This window comes from Cyphellophora attinorum, assembly GCF_001299255.1.
Source record: "Cyphellophora attinorum strain CBS 131958 chromosome Unknown Contig1, whole genome shotgun sequence".
NCBI classification, from domain to species: Eukaryota; Fungi; Ascomycota; class Eurotiomycetes; order Chaetothyriales; family Cyphellophoraceae; genus Cyphellophora; species Cyphellophora attinorum.
Genome location: NW_017253229.1, coordinates 126,311 through 143,773, shown reverse-complemented (window position 1 = coordinate 143,773; position 17,463 = coordinate 126,311). Strand labels below are relative to the sequence as shown.

The window sequence follows — 17,463 nt, the reverse complement described above, 5'->3', positions numbered from 1 at the left end:
CGGGAGGCGGCAGGCAATCACGGCTGTCACATCCGGCTGTTCCATCGCCTCAGCCAAATCTCACGATTCTCGGAAGCCATCCTCCTCGTGCTTCTACATCAACTTAGGCTGGTAATTGCCATTTTGCTACCGCGTCAGGCTCTGTAAGCCATTTCTCGCTTCGTACTTGCAGGTGTCGCTGAATGCTAGTGCATATGCATCGACGAGTCGACACCCTCTGCGGTCCAGACTCGGGCGCCTTCACCTCATGCCTCGGCGTTTCCTCGTCGCTGGAATCGATAGCTCGGATCCAGGTCAATTGAAAAAGTTGCTTGACCTCCGCGCTTCTACGGTTCCGTCAACCCACCCGCTGCCATGTGGGCACCAGCCACGTTTCGGAGCACGGACAACATGGCCCTAACGCTTCACAATATCTGGCGCGCCGGTAAGTCATTGTTCTATCTTCGAAAGCCCTCGACGCGGCATGCATTTTGTCGAATGCGACTCAGTAATTTGCCTGTGACCGTGACTGGCTTATACCAGAAATTCAGCTCGCTTTCGCGAGCCATGTGTATCTTTTCAGCTCGTCGGGAGCAGCCAGAAACTACGCTGAGCTTCCAACCGATCAATCAATCCGCCAATAATGGATGCGTTTTACTTGGCAACCTCTCCCAATTCGACCGGGCCCCTATTTCCCCGCCCTCGTCTGCAGCAGCTGGGGCACAACCGAGACGCGTCTTTGCAAATGAGGTCTGGCAGTCGCGAATCCCTTCCGAGAACATCGAGAAGATCGTTGGTCGGCCAGCATCTAGACATGTTTCTTGGTCGTGACATGCCTTTCCGGGCACTAGTCCGGCATGGCTCTTCCAACGCCAATAGCTCCATCTACGATGACCCTAAAGCGGAAGGGTGCTGTCCTGGTGCAGCAGCCATGCTCAAACAACTGGCTCAACCACTAGTTCTTCGTACCTACGTGGTCGACCCCTGAGATGTCATTTGTGGCTGCTTTTTATACAAGCTGAAGTCCCTCGGCAGGTAGGTAGCTTCGTACCTTCGCGTTTAATCCAAAATTTCCTCGACGTCTTAACCCAAAGCGAAATTTAATACCTACAAGTCGGCGGATCGCGCAGCAAAAGTCACTGCTCTAACAAGCTCCCAGCAAACATGAAGTTCACAATCTCGCTACTCGCCTTCGCCAGCGTCGCCCTTGTCGGCGCCCAAAGCCCGCTGGATCAGCTCGCGACTCTGCCACAATGCGTGCAGACTTGCATTCTCAACGGGATCACCGCGCAGACTGACTGTCCAGTAACCGATCCAGCAGTCGCGGAGTGTCTCTGCAAGAATCAGGCATACTACGACTCGACAAACAAATGCGTCGCCACCTGCACACCAGAAGAGCAGCAAGGTAAGCTGTCCACTCGCTCATCTGTACTTCTCCCCGCGAAACACGCTCTGACTTGTCCATTCACAGCGGCGGCACAATACGCGATCCAAGCCTGCCCGAACGGCGGCATCGCCGTCGATGCTGCAAACAACGCCACCTCATTAGCAGGGGGCGCGGCCTCGACTGTCAGCAGTGCGGCTTCTAGTGCGAGTGCTGCAGCTTCCTCCGCGGCTTCGTCCGTGGCTTCCTCCGCTAGTGCCGCGGAGAGCTCCGCCTCGTCTGCCGTTGAGAGTGTCGCGAGCTCCGCGAGTTCGGCTGCGAGCTCTGCGAGTGCGTCTGTGGCTTCTGCTACCTCTGGCGGCTACGCGGCTCCGACTGCGATGGTCGCGGGTGGTATGAAGGTTCTGGGTGCACTGGGGTTGGCTGTTGCTGCTTTGTAAGAGGTCCCAACTCGGGCGACTTGGCCGAAATGGGGTGCGGAGGCCAACGACTGAGAGTCGGCCGGATTACCTCCGCCCAGAACCAAATGTTCCTAGCACAGTACTCAAGCAATGATAGTTGATACGGAGATTACCATTCTGCGTAAGCTCACAGACATCGTGAAATCATGGTGTAGTCGACAGGTTATCTAGCTGTCTCGACTGTTCCTCCAAAAAGAATCACCACGGACTTGACTACTTCGAAGGACAGAAAACTCTTGCACCTCGTGTATGAGCACCTTATTCCCTCTCAGCACATCACTTTGGAGTCTCAGTGACGTGCCGTCGTCAAGCCGAAGTACCAGAGCACCCTGTAAGATTCAAGCGAGAGAAGCTATCTATGTCTGTTGAAGTGGATCACCGCTAGGCGGTAGCTAAGTTGAATCGTGCACCAACAGTGAATACTTCCGCGCCGAATCATCAAAGTGACGTGTCGGTTTGCCACGGACCTTGACTTTCACAGCAAGGTATAAGTATCTGCTTCATCCTCGATACCGTGTTTAGATTCTTCATACCCACCGTGGGAACGGGCACATTGCCATACCTTGATGGCATCCGTTGCTATCAGGTAGGGCGAGTATCTTCGAAGATCTCAAATCTCGCGTCAGATGACAAGACCCAGTGCGCTTGAACTTGGATACAATAACCAACACGCCACAACCTTCCGGCATTATGGCCACGTGAACCTAATGTTGTTGTTCTTGATGCCCTTCTCCACGATCGAGACCGCACCACTCTTGACCATCCACTCCAGTCTATGATCCCTGTACTCACGCTTCCTCATTCCACTGAGGTAAGCTTCCTTGGCTCGAGGATCCCGAAACGCTTTCAGTCCGTTCTCGTACTCGTCGAATGTCGACTTCACGGCCTGCCGAGCACTGAGTCGCTCGTGCCATCCTTTGAGCTTTGAGCCCTCCTTCGGTGCGAGGCCGTATGTAAAGCTTCGATTCACCATTGGCGCAGCGCAGATGTCGGCCCAGCCGAAGTGCTCGCCGTTGAACCAGGGGCCGACTAACTGCTGTTCTAGCCAGGCTTGGATTGCCGATGTCTGCTGCTCAGCTTTGGCCTCGAGCTGAGCCTTCAGATCTGGACTGTCGTCTGCACGGCCGAAGGTGCGGATTTCACCCAGTCCCTATATCGTCAATATCAGACGCTCGGACGCAGTGGGCAATTCTTACCCAATTGACCGCTTCGTAGCTGGTGTCACACACGTCCTCAATCATTCGAGCTTTGGCACGCTCGGCCGGCCCCTTGGGCAGAAGGGCAGGTTCCGGCCAGACATCCTCGAGATACTCCAAGATGATCGTCGAGTCAAAAATCGTGGTATCTCCGTGAAGTAGCACTGGAACCTCGACTCGCAGATTTGATTCATGCAGGGGTCCATCATTAGTGCTTGATATGTCTGATGGTACTTCAGTTGTGAACTCGATGCCCTTCTCACGCAAGGCGATCTTCACTTTCTGGACGTAGGACGACACGGGGTGCGCGAGGAGATGTGGCTTGGTCTGGGAGGCCATGGTGTAGATGTGACTCCAAGGTAAGGAAAAGTGAAGCCGTGATCGCCATCACGATTTATGTGCCTACTTGCCTGAACTAATTTATACATTTTATACCCGTGCTTACCTTATTGACTTCTCCGCAAGACCGAATCTCCAAGGATGATTTGCAATTACCGCGGTCGTGCGTTCGAGTCGTTCTTTCCAAGCTCTGCGACCAAGGTGGGTTACGAAGTGTTCCTGCCTTGCTTGAATAACATGAGCCATATCCGGGGTCACTGTCGTTGTTCAGGTCCCTAGCTGAGCGTTCAGCATCAGCACGGCCGTCGATCTGGCCACCAGGGGGTGCCTGGAGCAAGCATGAAGATCCGAGTCAGATCCCAATAAGACAATCAAGGTCGTGCTATATGGCAAGCTACCTGAAAAAGCCCAGTAACATATCGGCACCTGCGACGACTGCCAAATTGATCCATAACATCCAAGATTCAAGTTGACAGGAGACAGATATCGAAGATGCCGCCTCTTGTAGAAACCAACCACCGTACTTTCTGCCCCGTTGGCTTAGCTGCTCACCCGACTATCTGATGGCAGCTCCAGGCCTGGAATGACCTGTCACCTTGCGCTCCCTTGACTCCCCCAGAGTCCCGTCACATCAGGCGCATTGACTTGTGGCCACCTCTCCTGTTTGCACGACACACCTTCACGGAACGACGAGACCATACCAGTGTCTCGTCACGATGTACAACAGACCTGGACTACATGACTTCCGATAACCCCTCCACTGTGCACACAATCGCATTCCTTCGAAGACGCATCTCCTCGCTCGACCCTCGCGCACGAACCACAGTAGGAGAGCATCAGCGGAGGATCACCGTGCATCAATAAACGACGGCTAGAGACGACAATGCCTTACGTCCTCCCAGTCCTTGCCCTTCTGGGCCAGCTCAGCGCTTTCATCTTTCTCACACTCTCGATTGCCTCCGGCCTGTATTACCTGTCTGAACTCGTCGAAGAGCATTCCGTCCTCAGCGCCAAAGTCCTCCGTCGACTGATTTATGCCGTCATACTAGTCCAAGCCTTGCTATGGCTCGTTGATGGGTTTCCCTTCTACCTCACCCTCCTCGGTATTGCCAGCCATGGTGTATACATGACCAATTTGCGACACTTCCCAATAGTCAAGTTGACGGATCCATGGTTCTTGATGAGTTGTGGTCTGGTCATAGCGAATCACTGGCTCTGGTTTCGGCATTTTAGCGATGCGCCCACCTACAGCCGTTCGAACGACCGTATACTGCGAGATCGGTACACATATACACCACAACCGTCTTTCACAGAGATCGCGAGCTATTTCGGACTGTGTGTCTGGCTCGTGCCTTTCGCGCTGTTTGTCAGCCTGAGCGCAGGGGAGAATGTGCTGCCTAGCATGGGCAGTGAATATGCAACGGGCGAAAGGGAAGGCGTAGGAGGTGGACCGGCGTTCAAGAAGGGCCACAGGAGGCGAAACACGGGCATGGCAAAGGCTGCGGTCAACAGCACGCGGGAATGGATTAGCGAGAACGGAGCTGTGCTGGGTCTGTGGCGGCATGAGAATGTCAGGACGTTCTGAGAACGACTCACGATCGTTTACGACCAGGCAGACAAGCCATGAACAAGTCGACCGCGAGGAGGAATGTTGCCTCGCCGTGCTATCAAAGCATGGACGAATGTCATAGCAATGCTATGGTCGGTGTAGCAATCCCTCGCAAGGACTTCAGTCACGATTCAGCTACTTGCATGCATGGCATCTCGACCTCGGCCTGACTTTCTGCCTGGTGGCAGCAAAATTCAGTGTTTCAGCGCTGGAACCCCATGCGGTTGCTCTACTGCTTTCCGTCGACATCCGCTGGGTGTACAGCTGCGAGGCTGTGGTGCATCTTGTCACACTTCGTAACAGCGGGGTGGCATCATAACATGCATATGCTCGTCCCGAGCAGATATTCGTGCTGCATGCAGAGGGTCTGTAACGTGGTAACTCCATTGCCCGATCGGGAACGCCGTCACTTCTGTCAGGCTTTTCGAAGGCTGACGAAAGACAATGTCTGGTGTAGTGCACACGATTATCGTTCGAGTACGGCGGAGTGAGGATCATTCATGCTGCTGACCAGACTGCCGTATAGTAGCTCCTATGTGGAAACAAATTATGCATGCAGGAGTGCTGAACTGAAACGGGGAGCCTCGAACACTTTATTTAACCCGGGGCCAAGAAGGTCTTTCATCATTGGCTCGCCAGAGATATCCAACGATTCCATCTCTCCTATGAAAGATGGGTGATTCCGAGCCCTGACTTAGAATTGCTTCAACATTGCGAAGACCACATCACGGGTGAAGATGCACGTCGACGGGAAGCATAAGGCTAGCTATTCGAGAACGGTGACATTTATGCACGACGTGATTCAGCTCGAAAGGTGCGATCTCAAGCCTCACTACTTCCGGAAAGGTCGCAGGTAATTTGGAATGCATCAGAACGACCGTAGAGCAAGAGCCATGGATGTCACCGTTTCATGCTCTTCTACTCGCTTTCCGCATACACGATTCATGCGGCAGTATGCTGTCTATGCAGACCACCAGAATGCACGAAGGGTGGATTTTGCAACGGCCGACGAAGCACCAGAAATAGGCCACCCAATCCACAGCTGAAATCGAGGACAAGCATCATGATCTTGGCGACTGAAGATCTCGTTGGTGGTAGGCTGGTTGCACCAGGGGTCTCTCTGTTTCGCTAGAGCTAGCGTTGAACACAGGTCTGGACTACTTAACAATTCGATGGCCCGCTCGACGATAAGGCCATGGCTGTCCTGCTCTATAGGTCGTCGTCGAGACAGCTGTCGCCAGCTCTATCGCAAACCAGAGTCAACCGTCAGCCGCAAGCATGGCACCAACACGCCATGTATACGATTTAGTCGACAACACGGCACAACATCCAAGCCCGATATGGGAGGACTCTTCCTCCCGCCCGACCAGAGCTGGAAGATCGGTGAACCCAGACTCACGTCATGAGAAGTCAGGAGCACTTCTGACATATCAAAATGAGCTCGGAGAACCACAACAAGGGCAATATGGACCCAGGCCTGTGATCGAGGATCGTGCACGAAGCAGACCGTCGTCGCGACGTGTGTTTGGCTGGTTCTACGAAACATCCAGCATTCTCGTCGCGGCCGCCTCTTTTGCTGGCATGGTAGCGCTCCTCCGGGCCACCGACGACAAACCATTACCAGACTGGCCTTCCGAGATCACCGTCAACGCCATACTCTCTGTACTAGTGACCATCTTGAAGGGAGCTCTTGCAATCACAGTCACCGAATGCTTGTCCCAGCTAAAGTGGTCGTGGTTCAGACAGGAAAGACGCCTAGTGGACTTGATTACTTTCGATGAAGCAAGCCGAAGCGCTTGGGGCGCTGCAAGACTTCTGTGCAGCATACGATCGTGGTATCTGGCGTACTTCGGCGCCTTCATGCTTACCATCTCGGTCATACTCGGACCCACCGTGCAGCAGACCATCGAAGTACGCGTCCGCCTAGTCGAGGCCACCAGCGAAAATGCAACGATGCCGATCTGCAACACGTCCATGTTCAGCATGATGAGTTTTGGCGGTGGGGCTGGCATGAACAAGGTCAATCTACCAGTGATGGGCGCGATGTATGATGGTCTGATGCAAACGTCCGCGCAATCACCAATCGATCCTGGTTGCCCAAGTGGGAACTGTACTTTTCCAAGATATCAGTCTCTTGGTGTCGTGGCAAGATGCGAGGATCGGTCGTCTGAACTAGTCTTGACCAAGCGTGGATTCACCGAAACAAATGACACTACGTACAACACAACTATGACACCGCGTGAGTGTGCAGATCAAGTTCCTCTGTGCCATGCCGAATGGCCTAGATCCGGCCTGTTTCTCATCCCCTATGGAACGATCAATAGCACCGTCAACTACACGCTCAGGGCTTCCGATTTCGCCGAACGCCCTCGAGAGGACCCTCCTCTATACGTCTGGCATGGCATCACCGGCCCTGGCCAAAGGCCTCAGGAACCAGAAGTCCCTCCGCCTGTAGCCGTAGAGTGCGAGATCCACTTCGCCGTCTACACCTACGAATCCACGATGTCAAGTGGCAAACTCTCCGAATCCATCGTCTCTACGACATCTGCTGGCGCCACTCTCAACGGCACAGGGCAATGGGACTTCCAAAACTATCTCAGCCTCACCGCCGACCCCTGCTACGCCAATGGCACGGAGATAAACTCAGCAGACCATCCAGACCTTTGCACGTACTCCGTCTATTCCGCCCAAGGTCTCTCAATCAGCAACACTCTCGACCCAATCCTCACTGGCTATGGCTACCGCACAGCCAGCAATCGACCCGGCTTCGAAGGCACAGGTGCCGACGTCCTGCAAGCCCTCAGCGGCCTGTCCGACGGCGCCTCCCTCTCGGACCCCAAAGTCGGCTCCTTCGAGTACGTCGACCGCGCGTTTCAGTCCCTCGCCGCCGCCCTCACGAATCACGCTCGCGGCAGCGACGCTGTTTGCGGTGGCGCTACGATCCTTGGAACGCAGTGGCGGGAGGAAGTTTACCTACATGCGCGCTGGGCGTGGTTGGTGCCGACGGCGGTGTTGTTCGTGCTATGTGTGGTGTTCTTCTTGGCCGTGACGGTGAAGTTCAGGGGCGAGGAGCTATGGAAGAGCTCGCCTTTGGCGTTTCTGGTGGCGCGGGTGAGAGTTGATGGGAGGGAATTAGGACCGGAAGAGCTACGGAAGCTAGGTGGGGCGGAAGCTGGCGCCGATAAGAGGAGTGTTGAGAAGATGGCGAAGGAGATAAATGCTAGCCTTGGGCCGGTGAGGTAGATGAGGCAATGGTTTGGTGCCTCGAGGCCGTTTCACTTCTTTCGTGTACCGCGTGCGTTCGTGCCTCTACTTGGCCATGTCGTCTACGAACCCTTCTTCGTCTCTCTGAATCAAGCATAGTCCAACAATCCAGAGCTCACGGGAAGACTTCGGCTCCTCCAATTCGCCCACGTAGCTTCGTCCGTCGATACGGATAACCCTCTGGCTGCGACAATTGCAAGTCCTCGATCGCCGACGCGTATTTGATCAACGTAGCTTCGGACCATGCGCTGCCCATAAGCATCAGGCCGTAAGGCATGCTGGATGAGAGTGCGCCGCCAACGCCAGCCGGCAAGGTTATCAGAGGATAGCCGGCTTGGGCTGCTACGGAGTAGGATTGTCCTGCATCCGGTGGTGCCAACAAAGCATCCAGCTTCGTCTTTCCACTCGGATGATTTGGTGAAATAGCAGCCAAAGCACCATCAATGCCTTCCTCCTGGCTTGTGCGTCGGATGAACTCCTTCGCCTGCCAGTATGTCTCGTTGTAAATGCCTTGCGTCTCATTATACACCAAGAAATTATCTTGTCCAGACCCGTACGCGGGATGTATGCCCGGAAGACCGCCTTCAGATCCGAAGTTGTCGAGAATGTAGTTGATGATGTCCTCCAGACTTTTCAAGTCTGTATTGTTGAGTTCCGAGAGGTACGCGCGGATGTCGTTGTAGAAGTCCGTCTTCACGACGGTGAACTCACTCTCGTTGGGATAGCCTCTCGTGGTGCCGTAATCCCAGTTCCAACCATCTTGGGGGATCGTCGTTTCCCAGCTAGGGAGTTCAGTTCCGTTGATGATTGTTGCACCTGCGGACTCAATTAACACGATCAGCTCGAGGAGTGCCTCGTTCTGGCCGGGTGCTTTGTTCACGTTCCAGAGCGATAGCCAGGGGATGCCGAAGACGGCGCCTTTGAGTGCGGATTTGTCGGCCAGGAACTGTGCGTATCCTCCCTCGGGTGTTTTACCGATCTGCGCTAAGGTGTAGTTGTCGTTGGGATCTGGGCCATACATCGCATCTAGGGCGTATACTGCGTCACGGACGGTCTTGCCGAATGGGCCAGTGGAGTCTTGGCTGTGAGATCCGGGGATGACGCCTGCTCGGGAGGTCAAGCCCACGGTGGGTTTAATTCCTACGACGGCGTTGCGCTCGGCGGGATTGATGATGCTGCCGTCTGTTTCGGTGCCGATTGCGATGGGAATTTGGTTTCCTGCGACGGCAACGGCCGGGCCGGAGGAAGAGCCACCTGGGTTGACGGTCAGGTTGTAAGGCGACCGAGTTTGGTCGCCTCGTGGGCTGTAGCCTTCGGAGTAGTTGTTGCTGCGCATCCCTGCCCATTCTGTGAGGGTAGCGTGGCCGAAGAGGACGCCACCTGCATTGCGGAGACCTTTAACTACATGGGCGTCCCGAGGCACGATGTTACCGACTAAGCCCCAGAATCCAGCTGTCGTTTCCATCTTGTCCTTTGTAGCGTAGTTGTCTTTGACGAGAAAGGGGATGCCGTGAAGGGGCCCGCGGACTCGACCTGCCGCGCGTTCGTCGTCGGTCACTTTTGCGATGGCCATGGCATCAGGGTTGAGTTGGAGGACGCTGTTGGTGTACCAGTCGACTTGATTGTAGCGGTCAATGTAGCAGGAGAGGAGGTCAACCGCTGTCATTATGCCTGATGACATCCATGTTTGCATGTCATCGATTGAGGCCTCTTCCAAGATCTGGCCTTTGCATAATGACATGGGAAAGGGGTCATCGGAAGTCTGGTCATTGAAAATGTAGGGGAATGGTTGCGTGAGGATCTGTTGATCAGCTAGCGATGGGCAGCTGCTTAGAGAGAGTGATGATGCGTGGCTTCTGATTCCCAGACCAGTATATGCTACAGCAGTTAGGTGTAACAGAGAGAACGGGGAGTTTAAGAGCTTCATGATGGACGGATCACAGAATACACAAAATGTCACGAAGTGGACATGGCTCACCGAGTGAGGTCACAAGGCAATCTTCGTACCTTATACTTTGCCATGTGTTGTGTACTCTGTAGTGCAGGCACTGGTTGGCGATCTTGCACAAACTTGAAGCTCGAGATAGCTGTACCTGGACATCATGCGAGATGATGTCGAAGGAAAGTGCTTCTGGGATTCTTCAAGAGGACCTTCCGCCTAAAGTTTAGCTCTGCTAGGGATCAGCATTGGCTCGCAGCGGCGCTAGCTTATGCTCCGGTGGCAGGGGGGGATGATCTATTTGTCCCAGGGCCTGATCTATCTGTCCCAGGCTATACCTATTGGAGAAGGACTCCAGGCCTGCTTAAGGTAGGTCTTACTGAGGTTATTCAAGCCTTTCACAAGCACCATTCAGGCCTAATACTCTCCCCGTGTAATAGGTAAGCCCATGCCTATGTGCACGTCTATAGGTCACCTAGATACATCACTTGAGGGCTTGAAGTACATAAATTTCTTGAAATTTACAGCTACTTTCCCCTTGAGACTATAGTGTATCTACTCTAGGGCTACTGTTCTTATTACCTTACAAACCTGATCTATAGATCTTTTACACTAGATTCTAGTTATTTGCAAGTGACTTGTGCCTCAATCTTACCTCAACAGAGCCTCAGTGCAGCCTCAGTGCAGCATGATTAGGCTGTTTTGGTACATTTGGAGAAGCCTGGGACAAATAGGCGAGGCCCTGGGACAAATAGATCATCCCTGGCAGGGGCTGGTCCCTCCCTCGACGCATGCTCCGAGGTTCGAACTAGATACTACGATACATTGAAGAACGGTATGTTTGTCAAGTAGTTGTTGGTTTACTTGAAAGCTACGCCAGATCCGTGTTTGCTGCAGCTTCCTCGAGAGACTGGCAAATAAGCTATTGCCACGCACGGTAAAGAGCTTGACATTACAGCTCTGCAGGAGAGGAGCACGGCATTCCTCAGCGGCACGAAGAGAAGTGACAGGCTTAAGCTCGCCATCTGAAAGCCGGATGTTTCCAGTCCAGACCCTCAATTTGCTTCTCACTCAGTCCCTCAAGTTCGGCTTCGATGTTCTTCTTGTCGCGTCGCCGATTGTCTGCTGTCATCCAGATACCAAGACAGATCGAGAGTATCAATATCACCGAGCTCGTTGCTAGATTCACTGAGGCGTGTCAGTACTGTGGTACGTCCTGATCCAGCAGAGAGGGACCTTACAGCCATTGCCGATATGAAAGTTCGGCGCGTCGGTGGGCAAGAACGACCAGGTCGAAATCAAGCCGCCGATGTTTCCCAGCATGACGTTCCTGCTCATTGTCAGTGGAAATATATGGAAAGAGCGATAATTCACTCACGTTCCGATCGCCGATGACCTGGCGGTGTCCGAAACCACGTTCGCCGATACTTGTGCGTTGCATAATGCGCCAAAGGCGAACGCTCCGGATGCGATAAGGAACGTTGCTCCCTGCACAGATTGTCAGCAACCTCGGATCAGAAGCCTGAGTTCCAAAGGCAGTTCCAGAAGTGTACTCACGTAGCGAACGTTGGGATTCGTGCTCGCCAGGAACATAATATACCCAGTCATCATTAGAGGCGCGTTCATGATGAAGAAAATGTTTCGCTTGTCCATTCTCCAGCTCAGGAAGTTGAACAAGACAACAAAGAATGCTCCGACGATATATGGCGGAACTGTGTGCAATTGCTGGCTGACGACGCTGCTCTTAGGATATATCGTCCGCACGATGGTGGGCGCGAAGAAAGCGAGACCTTGCACTGTGATGTTGTCCAGCAGAAAGATGAAGGATGTTGCAAGAGTGACAGGACTGAAGATTCCTCGCAGAGTCTTAGACGTGTTCAACTTGTCGAGGACTTCCGTCTGGCCAACTCGCTCGGACTTGACCCTTGCGATGGCAAGATCCTTCTCTTCGGCTGTGAGCCATCGAGCTGTCTCAGGCCGATCCGTCAAGGTGAAGAAAGCGATGACCGAGAGGCAGATCGTCACGATGCCTTCGATCGCGAAGATCATTTCCCACCTTTTTGTCGAGCCGAAGTGGTCGAGTTTGAGGATGGCCGATGCCAAAAGGCCACCGAAAGCTCCTGCTAGCGGCGCCATGACGATGTACATAGCTAGTCGAAAGGCTAGCTCACTTCGCCTATACCATCGACTCATGTAATATGCAATACCAGGTAGCATACCTGCCTCGAAAAGCCCCAAGAGGAAGCGAACTCCGCAAGCTGCTGAGAATGTCCGAACGAATGCGAAAGCCACCGTCATGACGCCGAAACCAAGAGAGATAGCCGGAATGAACCATCCAGGTCCAATGAGCTTACAAGCCATGTTCGAAGGGATCTCGAACACAATGTAGCTGATATAGAAGACACTGAGAACTGTATTGTAGTCATATCCGACCAACTTGAGGTCCTTCTCGAACCCAGCGAGTCTAGCATTGCCAATATTCTTGGCTTGATCAGCTCCGGACATCGACAGGACTGGCAAAGAACTCACCGCTCGATCGATGAAGCAGAACAGATACAGTATGGCAACGGTAGGAATGATGTATAGGTCAATCTTCAGCCGGAGTCGCGACTCTGCAGCTTTATCGAAGGTCAACAGAGAGCGGCCGAGGCTGTCAGTGGCCACATGACCATGCTCTGCAGCGGAATGCACGGTCTCATCGTGGACGACGGTATGGTTCAGAGGCGCATCGCGCCCCTTGAGTTCGCTGCTATCTGACATGGCGTTTGACAGAAGTCGAGGTTTGGGTTTGAAGCCACGGGGGAGTGGTCAGCATGGCTGCCTTTTGAGCTGACGTCTGGAACGAGACGGAAAATGCACTCAAGGGAGTGACTGCCACCAATGCTATCCGACGCCTTGGCATCAGTGCTGGTGACCATTGAGGAGTGCTTATTTCGCCTTGGTGCTGCCGCTAGACAAGGTTCCGCCGCGCCCCAGAATCAAGCTGAGCGTTCGTTGGCTGTTGGTCCGGGATGCCGCGAGCTTAACCCCGCACCCCAGCTGATCATCTAGCGAGCAGTGCTTGCCGCAAAGTTCTTGAAATTGATGCACCGAGGCACTAGGGAGGGCTGGTCAGCATCCGACAGAACAGAAATTGTGCCTGAGCTTCCGGCATGAATAGTCGGCACCAGCGCCAAGGCATAGCCCGATCCGTGGAAGAGTTCTGGAATGCTTTCTTCGGCGTGCTAGTAGATATCGTATCGTCGTTAGCAGACCTGGACTTGACTTGATCATTTGAGACAGCTATAGGGACGTAGCACGCGTAACATTGGCCTCACAAGTGATGACCGATCAGACTCGAAGTGCGTGTCAGCCTCGGATTGATCTAGATAACACGTCCTTTGTCAAAGCTGCGGAGACTCTTGACATCACCGCGTCGATGAGGAGTTGTGATCCTTTAAATGGGAATGTATGGTCGGCTCGTTGAAATTCGACATATCGCTTACCTTCACGAAGTACTGGCACGAATTGGGGCATATCAAAGTGCGGCAGGCAATGGAGTTCGAAACTCCTGGCTGAGTGACCGGTGGAAGAACGCGTGCGGCCGCCAAGACCCTGTCTTCGGCCCCAGAACGCGTCGCGACTGTCCAGAAGCATTTCTCCGGCTTCGTCCTTGCTCCTTCCATCCCAGTCCGCTGCTGATTAACTCTGCGGAGCAATCTGTTCAAACGTATCTGCTCACTTCAGCTTCATATAGTCGTACTTGTCCACTTAACAATGCCCGCGGTCAAGCGTAAGCATCTCACCATCGGTGAAGATGAATTCAGAGCCCCGAAAATGCGGTGTAGCAGCCGTCTCAACAGTGAGAGTGTGGACGGGCCTGCGAGAGCCAGCCTGCTGGACCTCCCTGCAGAGATACTGCTTGATATCTTCTACCTGGTCCGTGAACCCTGCATGATTCATGCATGTCAGAGGCTATATAATCTACTGCCGGACTTCGTTGGATACAGCAAAATGCTCCTCGGCCTTGCTTTCGCCACCAGAACTGGGAGCAACCATCTCGGCTTCTACTACGATGATGAGCCCAACCCTCTTGTAGACCTGCACACAGAACTCTGGCCACTTCCTGGACGCAAAAAGCACCACGATTGGGACTATGACGAGCGCGAGGAACTGCAAGACACTGTAGCAGTAGGCAAGTGGATACGACCTTCCCATCTACGAGCTCTCCACGGCTTTCTATTCGATATACTTGTCACCAACCAAGTAATAGTGAATGCAGACTATCGCTTGACCAACGAACAACGTGTCACTCTTGATGCTCTGGTATCCGAGCATAGAGGGCCCGACCCTGACCTAAAGCTTAGAATGCAGGTCGAACTTAGACATAACGGCGGGTGGCACCGTGCCATGCTGACATTGCGTGACAACTTCATGCATGTGAGGATCCATGACAAGACACGGACACAGAAGTTCTATCAATTATACTCTATCAACTTCATTCCGGACTGCCTGCTCTGGGAGGAACGGCCCATCGAGGAGGTATCAGACCTTAGAGATCTCTACATACGCTGCTGCACAATCATGCCTGAGGACGGCTTCTGCAGGCTCATGAGGGGTCCGGATGCAGACAACATGTACTGCCACTTGAGGTGCGATGAAGGTTTGCTAGAGAAGCGAATCCTACGAGCACTGGAACGCCCACAACCCATCCATCGGAGCATCCCAAACGAAATTGAATCCGATGTAGAACGATTCTACAACTGGCTATTGCTCAATTATGCTTGCGGAAATCCAGTCACAATCACCTACGACATGCTCAACACTTGCGTGGAAAACAAGCTCGCAGGTTGCCTCGGTCACCTCCTCGGCAACTACTTCACCATGACTACTACGAACGACTGGAAGTGGAGAGATAATTGGCGCAGCGACCGGGAGCCCCAGCAGAACGTGACGGAGAGGCGACGCAAGACGTCCGTGACCGAAGAGGATCTCGTTAAGCTGAGAGACAAGGCTGACGAGCTGTGGTGGGATAGAGACTGCGTCAGGCTGATCGAGGCCGAACTTAGCCATATCGAAGACATGAAGACCATGGCGAGGACAGAAGGCTTCGTTTCTTGGCAAGCGGCTGAATTTTCATACTACAAGGAGCGGGAGCAGGGAGCACTCATGGAGAGGCTGCACTACGACAGTGATGAGGATGCGAGTCTGGCCGATGAGCTGAGCTCACAGCGATCGGACTTCTCTGACGATGAGGACGAGCTGGATTGGGATCATGATGAAAGCGACGATGTAGCACAAAGCTCCACCCAGGCAGGCCCCACTGGCGAGATCTGACTTTGAATTATTGTAACAACACCACTTTTGAATATGTATGTAATAGTACATCATACACTCATCAACCCACGTGGCATCATTAAAACGAAGTTGAGTGTGCTCCGGCTTGAGCTAGTATCGAGCATTTTTGACACAGCCTCTCTTACCCAGAATGACCCTGGTTGCCTGGTGTGTGAGTGAGCGGAGGTCGAGTCGGGCACCAGCAGGTTGCTCACACCGACGAGGTCAGCCGCGGGGGTTCGTGAGCCACACGTCCTCTATGCGGGATGAGCCTGTGATAGCTCCATGTCTTTGCGAAAGGCAAGTCTGGTCTCAGGGTCCGATGCCTAGCACCCTCCGTACCCCATGATATCTGGACAGTCGAAAAGCAATCCCAATGCCAGGCACCAACACACACAATGCAAGGACATTTTTGAGCACCCTTTCCTGATACTTCGACCGCTCAATCACCTGACTGTACGGCACGTTGCTGAAGCTAACTCGCGAGTACTGCGTCGCCCAGCCCGCAGAAGGAAAATAATGGTACAATGTCTCTTCAATATACTTCCGCAGCTTGTAGAAGCGTGATGTGACGGACGATCGCATTTCTTTGTAATTGACGAGCGCAAGATCTGCGATGGCGTGTGTGTCCTTTGTTCGAGTCTTGGTGTATGCGGCCAGTGCCTCAGCGGGTGATTCGTGGTTGTCGAGTGCTTCGAACAGAATTCGGACAGACTCCAAGCCGGCGTTCATGCCTTGTCCGTAGAACGGGACGATGGCGTTGGCTGCATCGCCGACTATGACGGCTGAATCGGAGAAGTGGTGTGGAGAGCACTTGATATTGATCAGGGGTAGATGAGGATTGCGGCGGAATTGGGCGCTGAGGCTGGCGGAGTCGATGTGGTCGGTTACGTTTGGGAAGTGTTTGTCGAAAAAATGTACCAGATCTGAGTCCGAGGCTTTCTCTAAGTCCGTGAATGTTGCGACTGGTGCAAATAATGTACATGTGAAGGACTTGTCGAGGTTAGGAAGAGCGATGAACATGAAGCTGCCACCAGGCCAGATGTGGAGATGATTAGGAGAGATGCGATAGTCGTCTGTAGTTGATGGTGTCATGCTGAACTCACACCATAGGCAGTCGATGTACTCTTGCTGATAGTCCATGAGGGCGTACTTCATCATGTGGTACCTTGTCGAGGAGTGGGCACCATCCGCTCCGATCACAAGGTCGAAGTCGATCTCTATTTCTTGTGCTCGTCGACCAGCCACTGCGTCTCGGTCACTCTGTACCTCGAACCAGGCCTTCTTTCGCCGAAAGTCAGCGCCTGTCAGCTTGTGTTGGAAGAACAATTTGACGTTGTCCATCTTGGCCAGCTCGTCCAAGAGGACTCGGTTGAGAAGACCACGATCGACAGCTCGTTGGAAACGACCATGCACATCATACTGCTGAGAGTCCTCTATGACCTTACCAAGTGCATTTCGATAGTGCACCATTCGTGCTGCCATAGGTATAGTCTCCTGGAGCACTGTATCAAGAAGCAGCGGGTGGCCAGCCGCCAATATGGCCTCAATCCCTCTTTGCGACAATGCAAGGTTGATAGACTTAGTGAAGTTCAGAGGCGTCGTTGTCGATTCACGGAGGTCTGACAGATCTATCAGACCTTGACAAAAAGAAAAAGCGTTGATCTCTGCTTACCACTCCTCAGTTCATACACAGCGACATCATCACCACGATTTGCCGCATACAGAGCTGCGAGAGCACCCACCGGGCCAGCACCGATCACAACAGTCTTGCGCGGGGTCATGGCAAGTACGTGAGGTGCAGCTTGCGATGCTGGCCACGGAGATGAGTCTTTTATTTGACACGAAATGCACCGAGACTCGATGACAAGTCCAAGGGAGGTCTCGCCCCGGAGCTGCGGCTCTCGCAGGTCCGCAGATGCATCATGTCGTGATCGCCAGGCGTCAGGCATCGCCGCTTAACGAACCTTCTCGGC

At 53.4% G+C, this 17,463-nt stretch overlaps 8 protein-coding genes across 8 annotated transcripts; 4 read left to right on the top strand and 4 right to left on the bottom strand.

Annotated features, from left to right (window-relative positions):
- Positions 1-1,143: 1,143 nt before the first annotated feature.
- On the top strand, positions 1,144-1,803 carry AB675_291 (uncharacterized protein; the record flags this gene model as incomplete). The annotated part of the gene is made up of 2 exons (XM_018142930.1): positions 1,144-1,384; positions 1,451-1,803. 2 exons carry the CDS (start codon positions 1,144-1,146, stop codon positions 1,801-1,803), a joined length of 594 nt encoding a protein of 197 aa, XP_018005650.1.
- A 709-nt stretch (positions 1,804-2,512) lies between these two features.
- On the bottom strand, positions 2,513-3,359 carry AB675_290 (Glutathione S-transferase U5; the record flags this gene model as incomplete). The annotated part of the gene is made up of 2 exons (XM_018142919.1): positions 2,513-2,974; positions 3,021-3,359. 2 exons carry the CDS (start codon positions 3,357-3,359, stop codon positions 2,513-2,515), a joined length of 801 nt encoding a protein of 266 aa, XP_018005892.1.
- Positions 3,360-4,242: 883 nt separating this feature from the next.
- Positions 4,243-4,944, top strand: AB675_289 (Protein SVP26; the record flags this gene model as incomplete). The annotated part of the gene is made up of 1 exon (XM_018142907.1): positions 4,243-4,944. One exon carries the CDS (start codon positions 4,243-4,245, stop codon positions 4,942-4,944), a length of 702 nt encoding a protein of 233 aa, XP_018005631.1.
- A 1,302-nt stretch (positions 4,945-6,246) lies between these two features.
- On the top strand, positions 6,247-8,211 carry AB675_288 (uncharacterized protein; the record flags this gene model as incomplete). The annotated part of the gene is made up of 1 exon (XM_018142896.1): positions 6,247-8,211. The coding sequence occupies one exon, from the start codon at positions 6,247-6,249 to the stop codon at positions 8,209-8,211; it is 1,965 nt and encodes a 654-aa protein (XP_018005731.1).
- A 136-nt stretch (positions 8,212-8,347) lies between these two features.
- On the bottom strand, positions 8,348-9,973 carry AB675_287 (putative amidase; the record flags this gene model as incomplete). Its single annotated transcript, XM_018142886.1, has 1 exon — positions 8,348-9,973. One exon carries the CDS (start codon positions 9,971-9,973, stop codon positions 8,348-8,350), a length of 1,626 nt encoding a protein of 541 aa, XP_018005909.1.
- A 1,210-nt stretch (positions 9,974-11,183) lies between these two features.
- AB675_286 (putative transporter) lies at positions 11,184-12,931 on the bottom strand (the record flags this gene model as incomplete). Its single annotated transcript, XM_018142875.1, has 5 exons — positions 11,184-11,359; positions 11,413-11,501; positions 11,550-11,659; positions 11,729-12,652; positions 12,701-12,931. 5 exons carry the CDS (start codon positions 12,929-12,931, stop codon positions 11,184-11,186), a joined length of 1,530 nt encoding a protein of 509 aa, XP_018006009.1.
- Positions 12,932-13,927: 996 nt separating this feature from the next.
- On the top strand, positions 13,928-15,487 carry AB675_285 (uncharacterized protein; the record flags this gene model as incomplete). The annotated part of the gene is made up of 1 exon (XM_018142864.1): positions 13,928-15,487. The coding sequence occupies one exon, from the start codon at positions 13,928-13,930 to the stop codon at positions 15,485-15,487; it is 1,560 nt and encodes a 519-aa protein (XP_018005369.1).
- Positions 15,488-15,799: 312 nt separating this feature from the next.
- AB675_284 (Kynurenine 3-monooxygenase) lies at positions 15,800-17,271 on the bottom strand (the record flags this gene model as incomplete). Its single annotated transcript, XM_018142853.1, has 2 exons — positions 15,800-17,109; positions 17,163-17,271. The coding sequence occupies 2 exons, from the start codon at positions 17,269-17,271 to the stop codon at positions 15,800-15,802; spliced, it is 1,419 nt and encodes a 472-aa protein (XP_018005457.1).
- Between the last annotated feature and the right edge of the window lie 192 nt (positions 17,272-17,463).